General features: G+C 45.1%; 1 protein-coding gene across 2 annotated transcripts in view; it reads right to left on the bottom strand.

The window, feature by feature from the left end:
- The window catches only part of LOC106569492 (collagen alpha-1(XI) chain), a 177,051-nt gene that overhangs the window by 119,836 nt on the left and 41,704 nt on the right, over positions 1-15,511 (bottom strand). For both annotated transcript variants that reach the window (XR_006758848.1, XM_045694502.1), the window contains exon 5: positions 5,981-6,106. Coding sequence is in view for 1 of the 2 variants with exons in the window: in XM_045694502.1 (XP_045550458.1) it covers positions 5,981-6,106 (126 nt within the window). In the remaining variant the exon portion in view is untranslated. The remainder of the gene's footprint in view (positions 1-5,980; positions 6,107-15,511) is intronic.

The raw sequence follows: 15,511 nt of genomic DNA, 5'->3' as shown, positions 1-15,511 counted from the left end.
TATATTATAGGCAGAGCGTATGAGTGTGTGAGAATAAAACACCTTTTTTTTTTTTTTTTTTTTACATACTTTTCAATATATATTTTTTTAAATAGCTATATGGATTACATGTTAATGGCATAATATTTGCATAGTGGCATGTCTGGGAAACATCTGGGAACAAAACAAGTTAAAAATGAAAGCGCCTGTGTGTTTATAGGTGAAACCTTATGGGCAACCTAAAGATAGCAGAGGATGTAATTACAGTTCCAGAAGAAGATACAGGGCTTCAGTTAAGATACAGTTACGGTAAACAGCCTGTAAACACTTTGAAAGACATAAAAACATAACGTCTGTCATTGAGGAACAACGTTTTTTTGTTTTTTACTTTTTCCTCCCTGAATAAAAAGATTTGGTCCAGTCAAAAAACAGACGCGAGGCAGATGAATCAAATCAAATCAAATGTATTTATATACCCCTTCTTACATCAGCTGATATCTCAAAGTGCAGTACAGAAACCCAGCCTAAAACCCCAAAACAGCAAGCAATGCAGGTGTAGAAGCACGGTGGCTAGGAAAAACTCCCTAGAAAGGCCAAAACCTAGGAAGAAACCTAGAGAGGAACCAGGCTATGAGGGGTCGCCAGTCCTCTTCTGGCTGTGCCGGGTGGAGGTTATAACAGAACATGGCCAATGAAGTTGACAGGCTAAGTTGTGCATCCCAAATGAAACCCTATCCCTATATAGTGCACTTCTTTTTAGACCAGGGCCCGTAGGGTGCCATTCATACAACTGGTGTCCAGTCAAAACAGAGGCTGATACTCTATCTCTACCTCTATCAGAAGGGACAGATTCATATTAGTCCCAGTCCAACTGATGAACTCATCAAAAATAATATAAGACCGAAGGCCCGAATGGCTGGCTGACTGCCTTGGGTTTCCCTGGACAAGGAGGAGAGAGCGAGAGAGAGAGAGAGAGAGAGAGAGAGAGAGAGAGAGAGAGAGAGAGAGAGAGAGAGAGAGAGAGAGAAAAAATGAGAGAGAAATGGAGAGAGAGAAAAGGAGAGAGCACAGAGAGAGTGAGATAGAAAATGAAAGAGAGAGAGAGAGAAAAAGGAGAGAGAGAGAAAAAAAGGAGAGAGAGAGAGAGAGAGAAAAAGGAGAGAGAGAGAAAATGAGGTGAGCACAGAGAGAAAATTAGAGAGAGAGAGAGAGAGAGAGAGAGAGAGAGAGAGAGAGAGAGAAAGGAAACCGAGATAGTATATTTATGATGTTGGAGAGCCTGACCAAGCCTGAAGAATTCACCACCACAGGCCAGAGAGTTTGATGAAAGAGATAAATATTGAAGTGTGCTCATAAAAGACTCCCCTTCTCCCTCCATCCCTCTTCTCCTTCCTGGTCTCTCTGCTGTTGCATGTGTCTCTAGGCGTGTGTCGGGGTGTCGCAAAGCATCACGGGGTGGGTAGGTGCTCAGGGCTCATGGTATCTCTGGTCAAGGTCAGGGTCAAAGTCATACTATTAACATTGAACCCCCTGACCTTTACGTCCATCAATCCCGTCATCCCTCCGTCCTTTCAACTTGTTCCTTTCCTAAGGTCATCTGATCAACAGACCTGAAACACCTGATTGGTTGACAATATAATAATAACTATTGATTTTTGTTTTTGTATAATCTAGAAGAGGCCTACATGTAAAGTGTCTCTATCGCCTCATTCAAAACAACAAGGATTTATAAAGACAATTATTTCCAGCTATTGGACTGGGCGTCCGGAACCAGTAGTGGTTTTCCAGGTATTGGACTGGGCGTCCAGAACCAGTAGTGGTTTTCCAGGTATTGGACTGGGCGTCCGGAACCAGTAGTGGTTTTCCAGGTATTGGACTGGGCGTCCGGAACCAGTAGTGGTTTTCCAGGTATTGGACTGGGCGTCCGGAACCAGTAGTGGTTTTCCAGGTATTGGACTGGGCGTCCGGAACCAGTAGTGGTTTTCCAGGTATTGGACTGGGCGTCCAGAACCAGTAGTTGGTTTTCCAGGTATTGGACTGGGCGTCCAGAACCAGTAATTGGTTTTTCAGGTATTGGACTGGGCGTCCAGAACCAGTAATTGGTTTTCCAGGTATTGGACTGGGCGTCCAGAACCAGTAATTGGTTTTCCAGGTATTGGACTGGGCATCCAGAACCAGTAATTGGTTTTCCAGGTATTGGACTGGGCGTCCAGAACCATTAGTTGGTTTTCCAGGAATTGGACTGGGCGTCCAGAACCAGTAATTGGTTTTCCAGGTATTGGACTGGGCGTCCAGAAGCAGTAATTGGTTTTCCAGGTATTGGACTGGGCGTCCAGAAGCAGTAGTTGGTTTTCCAGGTATTGGACTGGGCGTCCAGAACCAGTAATTGATTTTCCGGGTATTGGACTGGGCGTCCAGAACCAGTAATTGGTTTTCCGGGTATTGGACTGGGCGTCCAGAACCAGTAGTTGGTTTTCCAGGTATTGGACTGGGCGTCCAGAACCAGTAATTGGTTTTCCAGGTATTGGACTGGGCGTCCAGAACCAGTAATTGGTTTTCCAGGTATTGGACTGGGCGTCCAGAACCAGTAGTTGGTTTTCCAGGCATTGGACTGGGCGTCCAGAACCAATAATTGGTTTTCCAGGAATTGGACTGGGCGTCCAGAACCAGTAGTTGGTTTTCCAGGTATTGGACTGGGCGTCTAGCTTTGGAAGGAAATAATGCTTACATTTCCCAGGATGTGTGTGTGTGTGTGTGCGCCTGTGTGTGTGTGTGTGTGTGTGTGTGTGTGTCTTTCTCTAGACAATTACCTCTTTTGATTCACAGACTACAACAACTACAATAATGTCATATACAGTACCAATCAAAAGTTTGGATACACCTACTCATTCAAGGGACACAAAGCACACCTGTTAATTGAAATGCATTCCAGGTGACTAACTCATGAAGCTGGTTGAGAGAATGCCAAGAGTGTTCAATGCTGTCATCAAGGCAAATGGTGGCTACTTTGAAGAATCTAAAATCTAAAATATATTTTGATTTGTTTAACACTTTTTTGGTTACGACAGTACATGATTCCATATGTGTTATTTCATAGTTTTGATATCTTCACTATTATTTAACAGTGGAGAAAATAGTAAAAAATTAAGAAAAACCCTTGACTGAGTAGGTGTGTCCAAACTTTTGACTAGTACTCTATTATTATTTGTTTATTTGTTTATTTATTTAACCGTAAATCCTTTATTTATGAAATGTGGTGTATACTGTATGCGTGTATGTCCCATTGCCCTGTGTGTGTGTGATCCCAGGGAAGGAGAGCTGAGCTCCAAGACTCCTGAACCTGGTGCAGTCATTATAGATATAAATCACTGAGACCACTCTCTCACACACAGACACACAGACACACAGACACACACACACACACACACACACACACACACACACACACACACACACACACACACACACACACACACACACACACACACACACACACACACACACACACACACACACACACACACACACACACACACACACCAAAGTAGAGACTCATATTTTGTGGCAGAGAGAGAGGAAAGTTTCTAGTGTGAGCTCATATAGTGGAATAGGAAAATGTCAGCGTTTTCCTTCAGGATGAGATCTGAATATCACAGTACAGATTCTGCTTCCCAAAATGGCAGCCTACTCCCTACATAGTTCACCTCTTCTGACAAGGGCACACTGAGCTCTGGTCAAAGTAGTGCACCATGAAGGGTATACGGTGCCATTTGGAGAGATGCCTTGACATCATTATATTTTGAGTATGTGGATTTGGTTGAAGAATGAAGCTTTGCAGAGTAGATGGTTGTGTGTTTGAGGGATTTACATGGAGTTGGAGCCAGTTGAGGATTTACATGGAGTTGGAGCCAGTTGAGGATTACATGGAGTTGGAGCCAGTTGTAAGATTACATGGAGTTGGAGCCAGTTGAGGATTTACATGGAGTTGGAGCCAGTTGAGGATTTACATGGAGTTGGAGCCAGTTGAGGATTTACAGGGAGTTGGAGCCAGTTGAGGATTTACATGGAGTTGGAGCCAGTTGAGGATTTACATGGAGTTGAAGCCGGTTGAGGATTTACATGGAGTTGGAGCCAGTTGAGGATTTACATGGAGTTGGAACCAGTTGAGGATTTACATGGAGTTGGAGCCAGTTGAGGATTTACATGGAGTTGGAGCCAGTTGAGGATTTACATGGAGTTGAAGCCAGTTGAGGATTTACATGGAGTTGGAGCCAGTTGAGGATTTACATGGAGTTGGAGCCAGTTGAGGATTTACATGGAGTTGGAGCCAGTTGAGGATTTACATGGAGTTGGAGCCAGTTGAGGATTTACATGGAGTTGGAGCCAGTTGAGGATTTACATGGAGTTGGAGCCGGTTGAGGATTTACATGGAGTTGGAGTCAGTTGAGGATTACATGGAGTTGGAGCCAGTTGTAAGATTACATGGAGTTGGAGCCAGTTGAGGATTTACATGGAGTTGGAGCCAGTTGAGGATTTACATGGAGTTGGAGCCAGTTGAGGATTTACATGGAGTTGGAGCCAGTTGAGGATTTACATGGAGTTGGAGCCAGTTGAGGATTTACATGGAGTTGAAGCCGGTTGAGGATTTACATGGCGTTGGAGCCAGTTGAGGATTTACATGGAGTTGGAACCAGTTGAGGATTTACATGGAGTTGGAGCCAGTTGAGGATTTACATGGAGTTGGAGCCAGTTGAGGATTTACATGGAGTTGAAGCCAATTGAGGATTTACATGGAGTTGGAGCCAGTTGAGGATTTACATGGAGTTGGAGCCGGTTGAGGATTTACATGGAGTTGGAGCCAGTTGAGGATTTACATGGAGTTGGAGCCAGTTGACATAAAACACAAATTAGACACCGATGATAAATGCATCAGTGTTCATCTTGAAATATGATCGTATGACAAAGAAGAAATAGGTCAAAACAGATTGAAGACATTTATTTCACATGTGAATCTTGTCAAAACGTTCACTCTGGCAAGTCACTACATGTTTTTACCTTACTAGATTGGCAGGCTCTGAGATACACAGAGGTAGGCTTTGACCTACTACTCTTTGTCAGGATACAGTGGGAATTACTCAAACTGTTCAAGACTGTAAATTACTGTAATATGTCTTCAAATGGGGAGGATTTAAAGACAGCCTTTGATGGACAACACGCGTTTTACAGAAGTATCCTGCATCAGTACCTGAACACAAAACCCCCACCCTCTCTCCCTCACTACCATCCCTCCCGCTTTTGTCCTTCACTCACCAAGACATTGACCTCATCCTCCTGGTGAGGTGTTTTACAGATTACCTTCCTCCCTCACCACTTTCCTCCCCCCCTCTCTCTCTCCCCTCTCTCTCTCTCTCTCTCTCGCTCTCTCTCTCACCTGTCTCTTTCTCTCTCTCTCTCTCTCTCTCTCACCTGTCTCTTTCCCTCCTCTCTCTCTCTCTCTCTCTCTCTCACCTGTCTCTTTCCCCCCTCTCTCTTTCTCTCCTCTCTCTCTCTCTCTCACCTGTCTCTCTCTCTCCTCTCTCTCTCTCTCTCTCTCCCCCCCTCTCTCTCTCCCCCCTCTCTCTCTCTCTCTCTCTCTCTCTCACCTGTCTCTCTCTCTCTCTCTCACGTCTCTCTCCCCCTCTCTCTCTCTCTCTCTCTCTCTCTCTCTCTCTCTCTCTCTCTCTCTCTCTCTCTCACCTGTCTCTTTCTCTCTCTCTCTCTCTCTCTCTCTCTCTCACCTGTCTCTTTCCCTCCTCTCTCTCTCTCTCTCTCTCTCTCGCTCTCTCTCTCTCTCACCTGTCTCTTTCTCTCCTCTCTCTCTTTCTCTCTCTCTCACCCATCTCTTTCTCTCTCTCTCTCTCTCTCTCTCTCTCTCTCTCTCTCTCTCTCTCTCTCTCTCTCTCTCTCTCCCTCCCTCCCTCCCTCCCTCCCTCCCTCCCTCCCTCCCTCCCTCCCTCCATACCTCATCCTCTGGTTCTTGTGCCTGTGGCTGCTCCTGATGAGGTGTTTCACAGTCGGGGCTGTAGTGTTCACAGTAGTCGTACGCTGCCCGTGGGTCGGCCACAATCAGCAGCTGCTGGATGTCACCCTGTAAGAAGAGAGAAGACGTTAAACCAATCTCACAACTCCCAAGACAAGATAAATTACATAAAGGGGAAAGGGGGGGACACGTTGTCAGTTGTACAACTGAATGCATTTATCTGAAAATATGTCTTCCGCATTTAACCCAACCCCTCTAAATCAGAGACAGATAAATAGATATAATATGTTCCTCCAACACCTTCAGGAGATGAGAAGGAGAGAGAGAGCGTGTCAGTGTAAACTCTGGGTATTCAATATGGGTCTTCTGTTCACCAACCCCAATACCTAAACCCTTAGAAAAAAGGCTATTCTCTAGGTCTGAGGGTGACATTTAGGGTTACAAGTCTCTGGCAGGGCTACTTCTTCACAAGAGAAGATTACAGATCACACCTCGCCTCACCCCACGCTACCCCACGCCACACCTCACCTCACCCCACACCTCACCTCACCCCACACCTCACCTCACCTCACCTCACCCCACACCTCACCCCACACCTCAACACCCAATACCCCTCACCCAACCCCACACCTCACCCCTCGCCCCACACTTCACCCCACACCTCACCCCGCCCCTCGCCCCACCCCTCAGCCCACACCCCTACATAGTGCACTACTTTTGACCAAAGACCACACTAACCATACTAAAAGTAATGCACTATGTAGGGAATAGGGTGGCATTTTGGAGGCAGCTCAGCCTTCCTGGTGTAGAAGAATGGAGGCAGCTCAGCCTTCCTGGTGTAGAAGAATGTGACAGATAAATAACCAGTCTGTACTTATGAAATATCTGAGGCCGTCTGTTTTTCATGAACATTTGGAAAAGGAAATTAGATCCCCACTTCTCCATTCCCCTCCCTCCCTCCCTCCCTCCCTCCCTCCCTCCCTCCCTCCCTCCCTCCCTCCCTCCCTCCCTCCCTCCCTCCCAGCCAAAGGCTCTTTGTCTGCTGCATGATCTTATCCCAAGGAATGTTTAAACCAGGAACTCTCTCTTTCCCTCTCTCCCTCTCTTTCTCTTTCTTGCTTTCTCTCTTTCTCTTTCTCTCTCTCTCCCTCTCTTTCTCTCTCTTGCTTTCTCTCTTTCTCTCTCTCTCCCTCTCTCCCCCTCTCTCCTTCTCTCTCTCTCCCCTGCTCTCTCGTCCTCTCCCCTCTCTCTCTCTCTCTCTCCCCCCTCTCCCTCTCTCTACCTCCCTCTCTCCCTCCCTCTCCCTCTCCCTCTCTCTTTCTCTTTTCCCCCCTCTCTCTGTGGAGAATATTAACAAGCAGTGTGTGTGCTTAAATAAAAGTATAGATACCTTAATAGAAAATGACTCCTGTAAAAGCAAAAGTCAGCCAGTAAAATACTATTTCAGTAAAAGTCTAAAATTATTTGGTTTTAAATATACTTAAGTATCAAAAGTCAAATGGAATTGCTAAAATATACTTAAGTATCAAAATCATTTCAAATTCCTTATATTAAGCAAAGCAGATGGCATCATTTTGTATTTTTATTTTGTTAAACTTTGGGATAGCCAGGGGAATGCGCCAACACTCAGACATAATTTACAAACAAAGCTTTTGTTTAGTGAGTCCTCCAGATCAGAGGCGGTAGGGATGACCAGGGATTTTCTCTTGAATTGGACCATTTTCCTGTCCTGCTAAGCATTCAAAATGTAACGAGTACTTTTGGGTGTCAGGGAAAATGTACGGAGTAAAAAGTTAATTATTTTCTTAATTTACAGTAGTGAAGTAAAAGTTGTCAAAAATATAAATAGTAAAGTACAGATACCCCCAAAAACTACTTAAGTAGTACTTTAAAGTATTTTTACTTAAGTACTTTACACCACTGTGTGTGTGTGTGTGTGTGTGTGTGTGTGTGTGTGTGTGTGTGTTCTGTGTGTGTCTGTGTTTGTGTGTGTGTGTGTGTGTGTGTGTGTCTGTGTTTGTGTGTCTACTCAAACTTGTGTATATCAGTTTCTCATCTTTTGCTCCCCTCAGCAAACATGACTATACAAACTAAGTGGGGGATATAAATACATCAATCAATAAAAGAGGTCAATAAGTGAAGTGGCTCTACGATGACCTCATAATGGGACATTATGAAGACCAGACCAAGCTAACAGCCACTTGCAGGGCAGCAGACCCACTCAACCACTAACCACAGCATTTAGGGGGACAGAATGGTGCAGCGGTCTAAGGCACTGTATCGCAGTGCTAGAGGCGTCACTACAGACCCTGGTTCAATCCTGGGCTGTATTATAACCAGTTGTGATCGAGAGTGCCATAGGGTTGCACACAATTGTCCCAGCGTCGTCCGGGGTAGGGGAGGATTTGGCCGGGGTAGGTGGGGTTTTGCCGGGGTAGAGGAGGGTTTGGCCGGGTTAGGGGAGGATTTGGCCGGGTTAGGGGAGGGTTTGGCCGGGTTAGGGGAGGGTTTGGCCGGGGTAGGGATGGGTTTGGCCGGGTTAGGGGAGGGTTTGGCCGGGGTAGGTGAGGGTTTGGCCGGGTTAGGGGAGGGTTTGGCCGGGTTAGGGGAGGGTTTGACCGGGTTAGGGGAGGGTTTGACCGGGGTAGGGGAGGGTTTGGCCGGGTTAGGGGAGGGTTTGGCCGGGGTAGGGGAGGGTTTGGCCAGGTTAGGGGAGGGTTTGGCCGGGGTAGGGAGGGTTTGGCCGGGTTAGGGGAGGGTTTGACCGGGGCAGGGGGGGGTTTGGCCGGGGTAGGCTGTCATTGTAAATAATGATTTGTTCTTAACTGACTTACCTAGTAATTTTTTTTTTCAAAAACAGATACACAAACAAATAGGTAACGTTAAGTGGGCTCTCACTATAAGATGGCATTATGAAGGTAAACCCAGACCAAGACAGGGCCAAGCCAAACCCAGGCCAGACCCAGAACAGAACAGGCCAGGCACAGAACAAACCAAGCCAGACACAGACTGGGACAGACCAGTTAATAAGACCCAGGCCAGACCCAGGACAAACCAGTTAAGACCCAGGCCAGACCCAGGACAGACCAGGTAAGACCCAAGACAGACCAGGCTAAGGTGTTTTCCAAATGGCACCCTATTCCCTGTATAGTGTACAACGTTAGACCAGGGCCCATAGGGCATAGGGTGACATTTGGGATGCAAACAAACTTACTAATACTATCAGACCAGAGCAAGCCAGGCAACTCTAGTACTGTCAGACCAGAGCAAGCCAGGCAACTCTAGTACTGTCAGACCAGAGCAAGCCAGGCAACTCTAGTACTGTCAGACCAGAGCAAGCCAGGCAACTCTAGTACTGTCAGACCAGAGCAAGCCAGGCAACTCTAGTACTGTCAGACCAGAGCAAGCCAGGCAACTCTAGTACTGTCAGACCAGAGCAGAACACAGTAGTGAGCAGAGAGGAAGCACATCCAGATACAGGGGAGGAGCACAAGCTGAATTATTTCTGACATCTGTCATAATGAGATCCATCTGTCTGGAGTCTCCTGTCAGGCCTGACCAGTAAACCTTAATAGCTGTGTGTGTGTGTATGTGTGTGTGTGTGTTAATAATGTCTACATATCTTACATTACTTATATCATATGTATATACTGTATTTTATACCATCTATTGCACCTTGTCTATGCCGCTCGGCCATCGCTCATCCATATATTTATATGTACATATTCTCATTCACCCCTTTAGATTTGTGTGTATTAGGTAGGTGTTGGGGAATTATTAGATTATTTGTTAGATAATACTGCACTGTTGGAACTAGAAGCACAAGCATTTCGCTACACTCGCAAGTTACCTGGACCTATTGTCAAGTTAGCAGGTTGTTAGCTAGCTGACTGAACAACGTTGTTTCTTCATCAAACCAATAATTAGCGACCGGGAATTAGATTAAAATGGCCCGTGTCATGGTTTGTGAAATTATATTAAAGGTTTTGTCACGTCCTGACCATAGTAAGCTGTTATTTTCTATGGTAGAGTAGGTCAGGGCGTGACAGGGGGTGTTTGTCTGTTTTTGTATTTCTATGTTCAGTTTCTAGTTTTGTATTTCTATGTTGGTGTTGTTTGGGTTGATCTCCAATTTGGTGGCAGCTGATCCTCGTTACCTCTAATTGGAGGTCATATTTACGTTGATGTTTGTCCCACCTGTTTTTGTGGGTGATTATCTTTTGAGTAGTGTGTTTTCCTCTCTATGCGTCACGGTTTGTTGTTTTTTGTGTTTCAAATATTTCGTGTATTGCATTTAGTTTCACTATAAATAAATATGTGGAACTACGAACACGCTGCATTTTGGTCCGATCCTTCAAACAGCCGTGACAGGTTTATGAATCCCTGTATAAAGAAGATATCTGGTAATATTTATATAACTGTTTTGGCTACAGACAAGACGTTTTCTTTGTCTGTAAAGCTGCAAGCATACCTGTTGTGGAACTGTGCTCCCTTTTCCCTCTCTGACACTGAGGCTACATGACAGAGAACTTGCGAAGTCTACTCAGACTGGTCTGTGCTCTTGGTTGTAACAGGCGACGAAATTATACAATATATCAACATTGCTCACTTTGCACGCTGCTTCAAAGTAACAAAATGTACAAATATAACAACAGAACAGTCATCAGGGTCTGGGACTACATCACTGTTCTCCAACACCTCATTTACATCCCTGTTCTCCATCACCTCATTTACATCCCTGTTCTCCATCACCTCATTTACATCCCTGTTCTCCATCACCTCATTTACATCCCTGTTCTCCATCACCGCATTTACATCCCTGTTCTCCATCACCTCATTTACATCCCTGCTCTCCATCACCTCATTTACATCCCTGTTCTCCATCACCTCATTTACATCCCTGTTCTCCATCACCTCATTTACATCCCTGTTCTCCATCACCTCATTTACATCCCTGTTCTCCATCACCTCATTTACATCCCTGCTCTCCATCACCTCATTTACATCCCTGTTCTCCATCACCTCATTTACATCCCTGCTCTCCATCACCTCATTTACATCCCTGCTCTCCATCACCTCATTTACATCCCTGTTCTCCATCACCTCATTTACATCCCTGTTCTCCATCACCGCATTTACATCCCTGCTCTCCATCACCTCATTTACATCCCTGCTCTCCATCACCTCATTTACATCCCTGTTCTCCATCACCTCATTTACATCCCTGTTCTCCATCACCTCATTTACATCCCTGCTCTCCATCACCTCATTTACATCCCTGTTCTCCATCACCTCATTTACATCCCTGTTCTCCATCACCGCATTTACATCCCTGCTCTCCATCACCTCATTTACATCCCTGTTCTCCATCACCTCATTTACATCCCTGCTCTCCATCACCTCATTTACATCCCTGTTCTCCATCACCGCATTTACATCCCTGCTCTCCATCACCGCATTTACATCCCTGTTCTCCATCACCTCATTTACATCCCTGTTCTCCATCACCTAATTTACATCCCTGCTCTCCATCACCTCATTTACATCCCTGTTCTCCATCACCTCATTTACATCCCTGTTCTCCATCACCTCATTTACATCCCTGTTCTCCATCACCGCATTTACATCCCTGCTCTCCATCACCTCATTTACATCCCTGTTCTCCATCACCTCATTTACATCCCTGTTCTCCATCACCTAATTTACATCCCTGCTCTCCATCACCTCATTTACATCCCTGCTCTCCATCACCTCATTTACATCCCTGCTCTCCATCACCGCTGAATTATATTTGAAACACTGATGGAGGAATAGGTGTGTAGTAAGAGACGACGAAGAGAAGTAGGGGTGGGGGGGTCTGGTGGGGTGGGGGGGGGGATGTGGCTGGTAGTAGATGACCACACTACACCTCACTAACTCAGATGTCCCCCACCAGACTACACCTCACTAACTCAGATGTCCCCCATCAGACTACACCTCACTAACTCAGATGTTCTGTTCCCCACCAGACTACACCTCACTAACTCAGATGTTCTGTTCCCACCAGACTACACCTCACTAACTCAGATGTTCTGTTCCCATCAGACTACACCTCACTAACTCAGATGTTCTGTTCCCCACCAGACTACACCTCACTAACTCAGATGTTCTGTTCCCATCAGACTACACCTCACTAACTCAGATGTTCTGTCCCCACCAGACTACACCTCACTAACTCAGATGTTCTGTTCCCACCAGACTACACCTCACTAACTCAGATGTTCTGTTCCCACCAGACTACACCTCACTAACTCAGATGTTCTGTTCCCACCAAACTACACCTCACTAACTAATATGTATGGGTTTTCCCTTCTCCAAAAATGTTCTCCTGCCAAGCTAAAGTTGCCTGGCTTCGTTCCACTTCCAGTTCTATATTTTAGTCATGAGCACCCAAAGTCGACGCAAAGTGGATGCAATCATAATGGTAATCATCTGTAATCATCCAGCGTTGCTTACTTAGAGCTACCCAGCTTCTTGGTGTTACCAAACTGCCTGCTGTTTTTTATAGCTTAGGCATCATTTTAGGCATCGCTTAGGCCTCATCAGTCGTTCTGCTACAATGTTATACCTTAGGAATGAGGACCCACAGTCACAGCCAGAGCAGGAAAGACCTAGACATATATCTGAGTAAGAGCAGAGATAATAGCTACATATCTGCTGCACATTGGGATGTCTGACTCTCACTCTTGCAGGTATCCTTACCTCAATCTCTCACTCCATCTCTCTCTCCCTCCATCTCCACTCTCTCTCTCTCTCTCTCGCTCTCTCTCTCGCTCTCCCTCCAGCTCCACTCTCTCTCTCCATTTCTCTCTCTCTCTCTCCATCTCTCTCTCTCCCTCCATCCTTCTCGACTCTCTCTCTCCATCTCTCTCTCCCTCCATCTCCATTCTCTATCTCTCTCTCCCTCTCTCTCCCTCCATCTCCACTCTCTCTCTCCATTTCTGTCTCTCTCTCCATCTCTCTCTCTCCATTTCTCTCTTTCTCTCTCTCTCTCCATCTCTCTCTCCCTCCATCCATCTCAACTCTCTCTCTCCATCTCTCTCTCTCCCTCCATCTCCTCTCTCTCTCCATCTCTCTCTCTCCCTCCATCTCCATTCTCTATCTCTCTCTCCATCTCCACTCTCTCTCTCCCTCTATCTCCTCTCTCTCTCTCCATCCATCTCCACTCTCTCTCTCCCTCCATCTCTACTCTCTCTCTCTCTCTCCCTATCTCCCTCCATCTCCACTCTCTGTCGCTCCCTCCATCTCCACTCTCTCTCTCTCCCTCCATCTTCACTCTTTCATTCTGTCTTGTTTTCCCCTCTCTCTTTCTCTCTCTCACTACCACTCTCTCCCTGTACAGTTGTTTTTATGATTTTCTGGCTTGTCACTGGCATCTCTCTGGTATCTCGTAAGGACTCCTGTTATGATTTATTGTACTGTCTGGGTCTGGAAAGAAGGAGGATTGGCAGGTATTTCAAAAGTGATAAATTGAAAGCGATAAGTCAGCTTTAATATCTACCAGAGTACGTACAGTGTGTGTTAGTGGGATTGTGTTCTGTCCAGCGTGTAAACACAATGCTCTCTAAGTCATCTCCTGTAACATGACTACCATAACAACTTACAGATGTAGGATCTTAATTTGAGCCAATTTTCTACAGCAGGAAAATAATCCTGCAGCAACAGGAAATGTGAATTATTACGTGGATTATAATTAATGAACAGTTTTGTAGGGGTTGATACATTTTGTGTCAGGGCAAATCAAGTCTGAAATCTCAAAGTGGAAATTACAAACTTTAGTACTACTACTACTACCCCTACTACTACTACTACTACTACTACTGCTACTACTACTACTGCTGCTACTACTACTGTTTCTACTACTACTACTGTGAATACTACTACTACTGCTACTGTTTCTACTACTACTACTACTACCGCTACTACTACTACTACTACTACTACTGCTACTACTACTGCTACTACTGCTACTGTTTCTACTACTACTACTGCTACTACTACTGCTACTGTTTCTACTACTACTACTGCGAATACTACTACTGCTGCTACTGTTTCTACTACTACTACTACTACTACTACTACTGCTACTACTACTGCTACTACTGCTACTACTGCTACTGTTTCTACTACTACTGCTACTACTGCTACTGTTTCTACTACTACTACTACTACTACTGCTACTGCTACTACTACTGCTGCTACTTCTACTACCACTACTACTACTGCTACTGTTTCTACTACTACTACTACTACTACTACTACTACTACTGCTACTACTGCTACTGTTTCTACTACTACTACTACTGCTGCTACTACTACTACTACTGCTACTATTGCTACCATTACTGCTACTACTGCTACTGTTTCTACTACTACTACTACTGCTACCACTACTACTACTGCTACTGTTTCTACTACTACTACTACTACTACTGCTACTGTTTCTACTACTACTACTACTACTACTACTACTGCTACTACTACTGCTACTGTTTCTACTACTACTACTGCTACTACTACTACTACTACCACTACTACTACTGCTACTGTTTCTACTACTACTGCTACTACTACTACTACTACTGCTGCTACTGCTACTACTACTACTGCTACTACTACTACTACTGCTACTACTGCTACTGCTACTACTACTACTACTACTACTACTGCTACTACTGCTACTACTGCTACTGTTTCTACTACTACTACTACTACTACTACCACAAATACTGCTACTGTTACTCAAATCAAAATCAAATCACATTTTATTGGTCACACACATGGTTAGCAGATGTTAATGCGAGTGTAGCAAAATGCTTGTGCTTCTGGTTCTGACAGTGCAGTAATATCTAACAAATAATCTAACAATTCCACAACAACTACCTAATACACACACATCTAAAAGGGTTGAATGAGAATATGTACATATAAATATATGAATGAGCGATGGCCGAGCGGCATAGGCAAGGTGCAATAGATGGTATAAAATACAGTATATACATGTGATATGAGTAATGTAAGATATGTAAATAATATTAAAGTGGCATTATTTAAAGTGGCATTAAAGTGACCAGTGATCCATTTGTTAAAGTGGCTGGTGATTGGGTCTCCATGAAGGCAGCAGCCTCTCTGAGTTAGTGATGACTGTTTAGCAGTCTAATGGCCTTGAAATAGAAGTTGTTCTTCAGTCTCTCGGTCCCAGCTTTGATGCACCTGTACTGGCCTCACCTTCTGGATGTTAGCGGGGTGAACAGGCAGTGGCTCGGGTGGTCGATGTCCTTCATGATCTTTTTGGCCTTCCTGTGACATCGGGTGCTATAGATGTCATGGAGGGCAGGTAGTTTGCCCCCGCTGATGCGTTGTGCAGACCGCACCACCCTCTGGAGAATCTTGCGGTTGAGGGCGGAGCAGTTGCCATACCAGGCAGTGATACAGCCCGACAGGATGCTCTGGATTGTGCATCTGTAAAAGTTT

The sequence above is a fragment of the Salmo salar genome, chromosome ssa14 (genome assembly GCF_905237065.1).
Source record: "Salmo salar chromosome ssa14, Ssal_v3.1, whole genome shotgun sequence".
NCBI lineage: Eukaryota > Metazoa > Chordata > Actinopteri > Salmoniformes > Salmonidae > Salmo > Salmo salar.
Note: the sequence above shows the minus strand (reverse complement) of the source record. Positions and strands in the feature narration are given on the sequence as shown.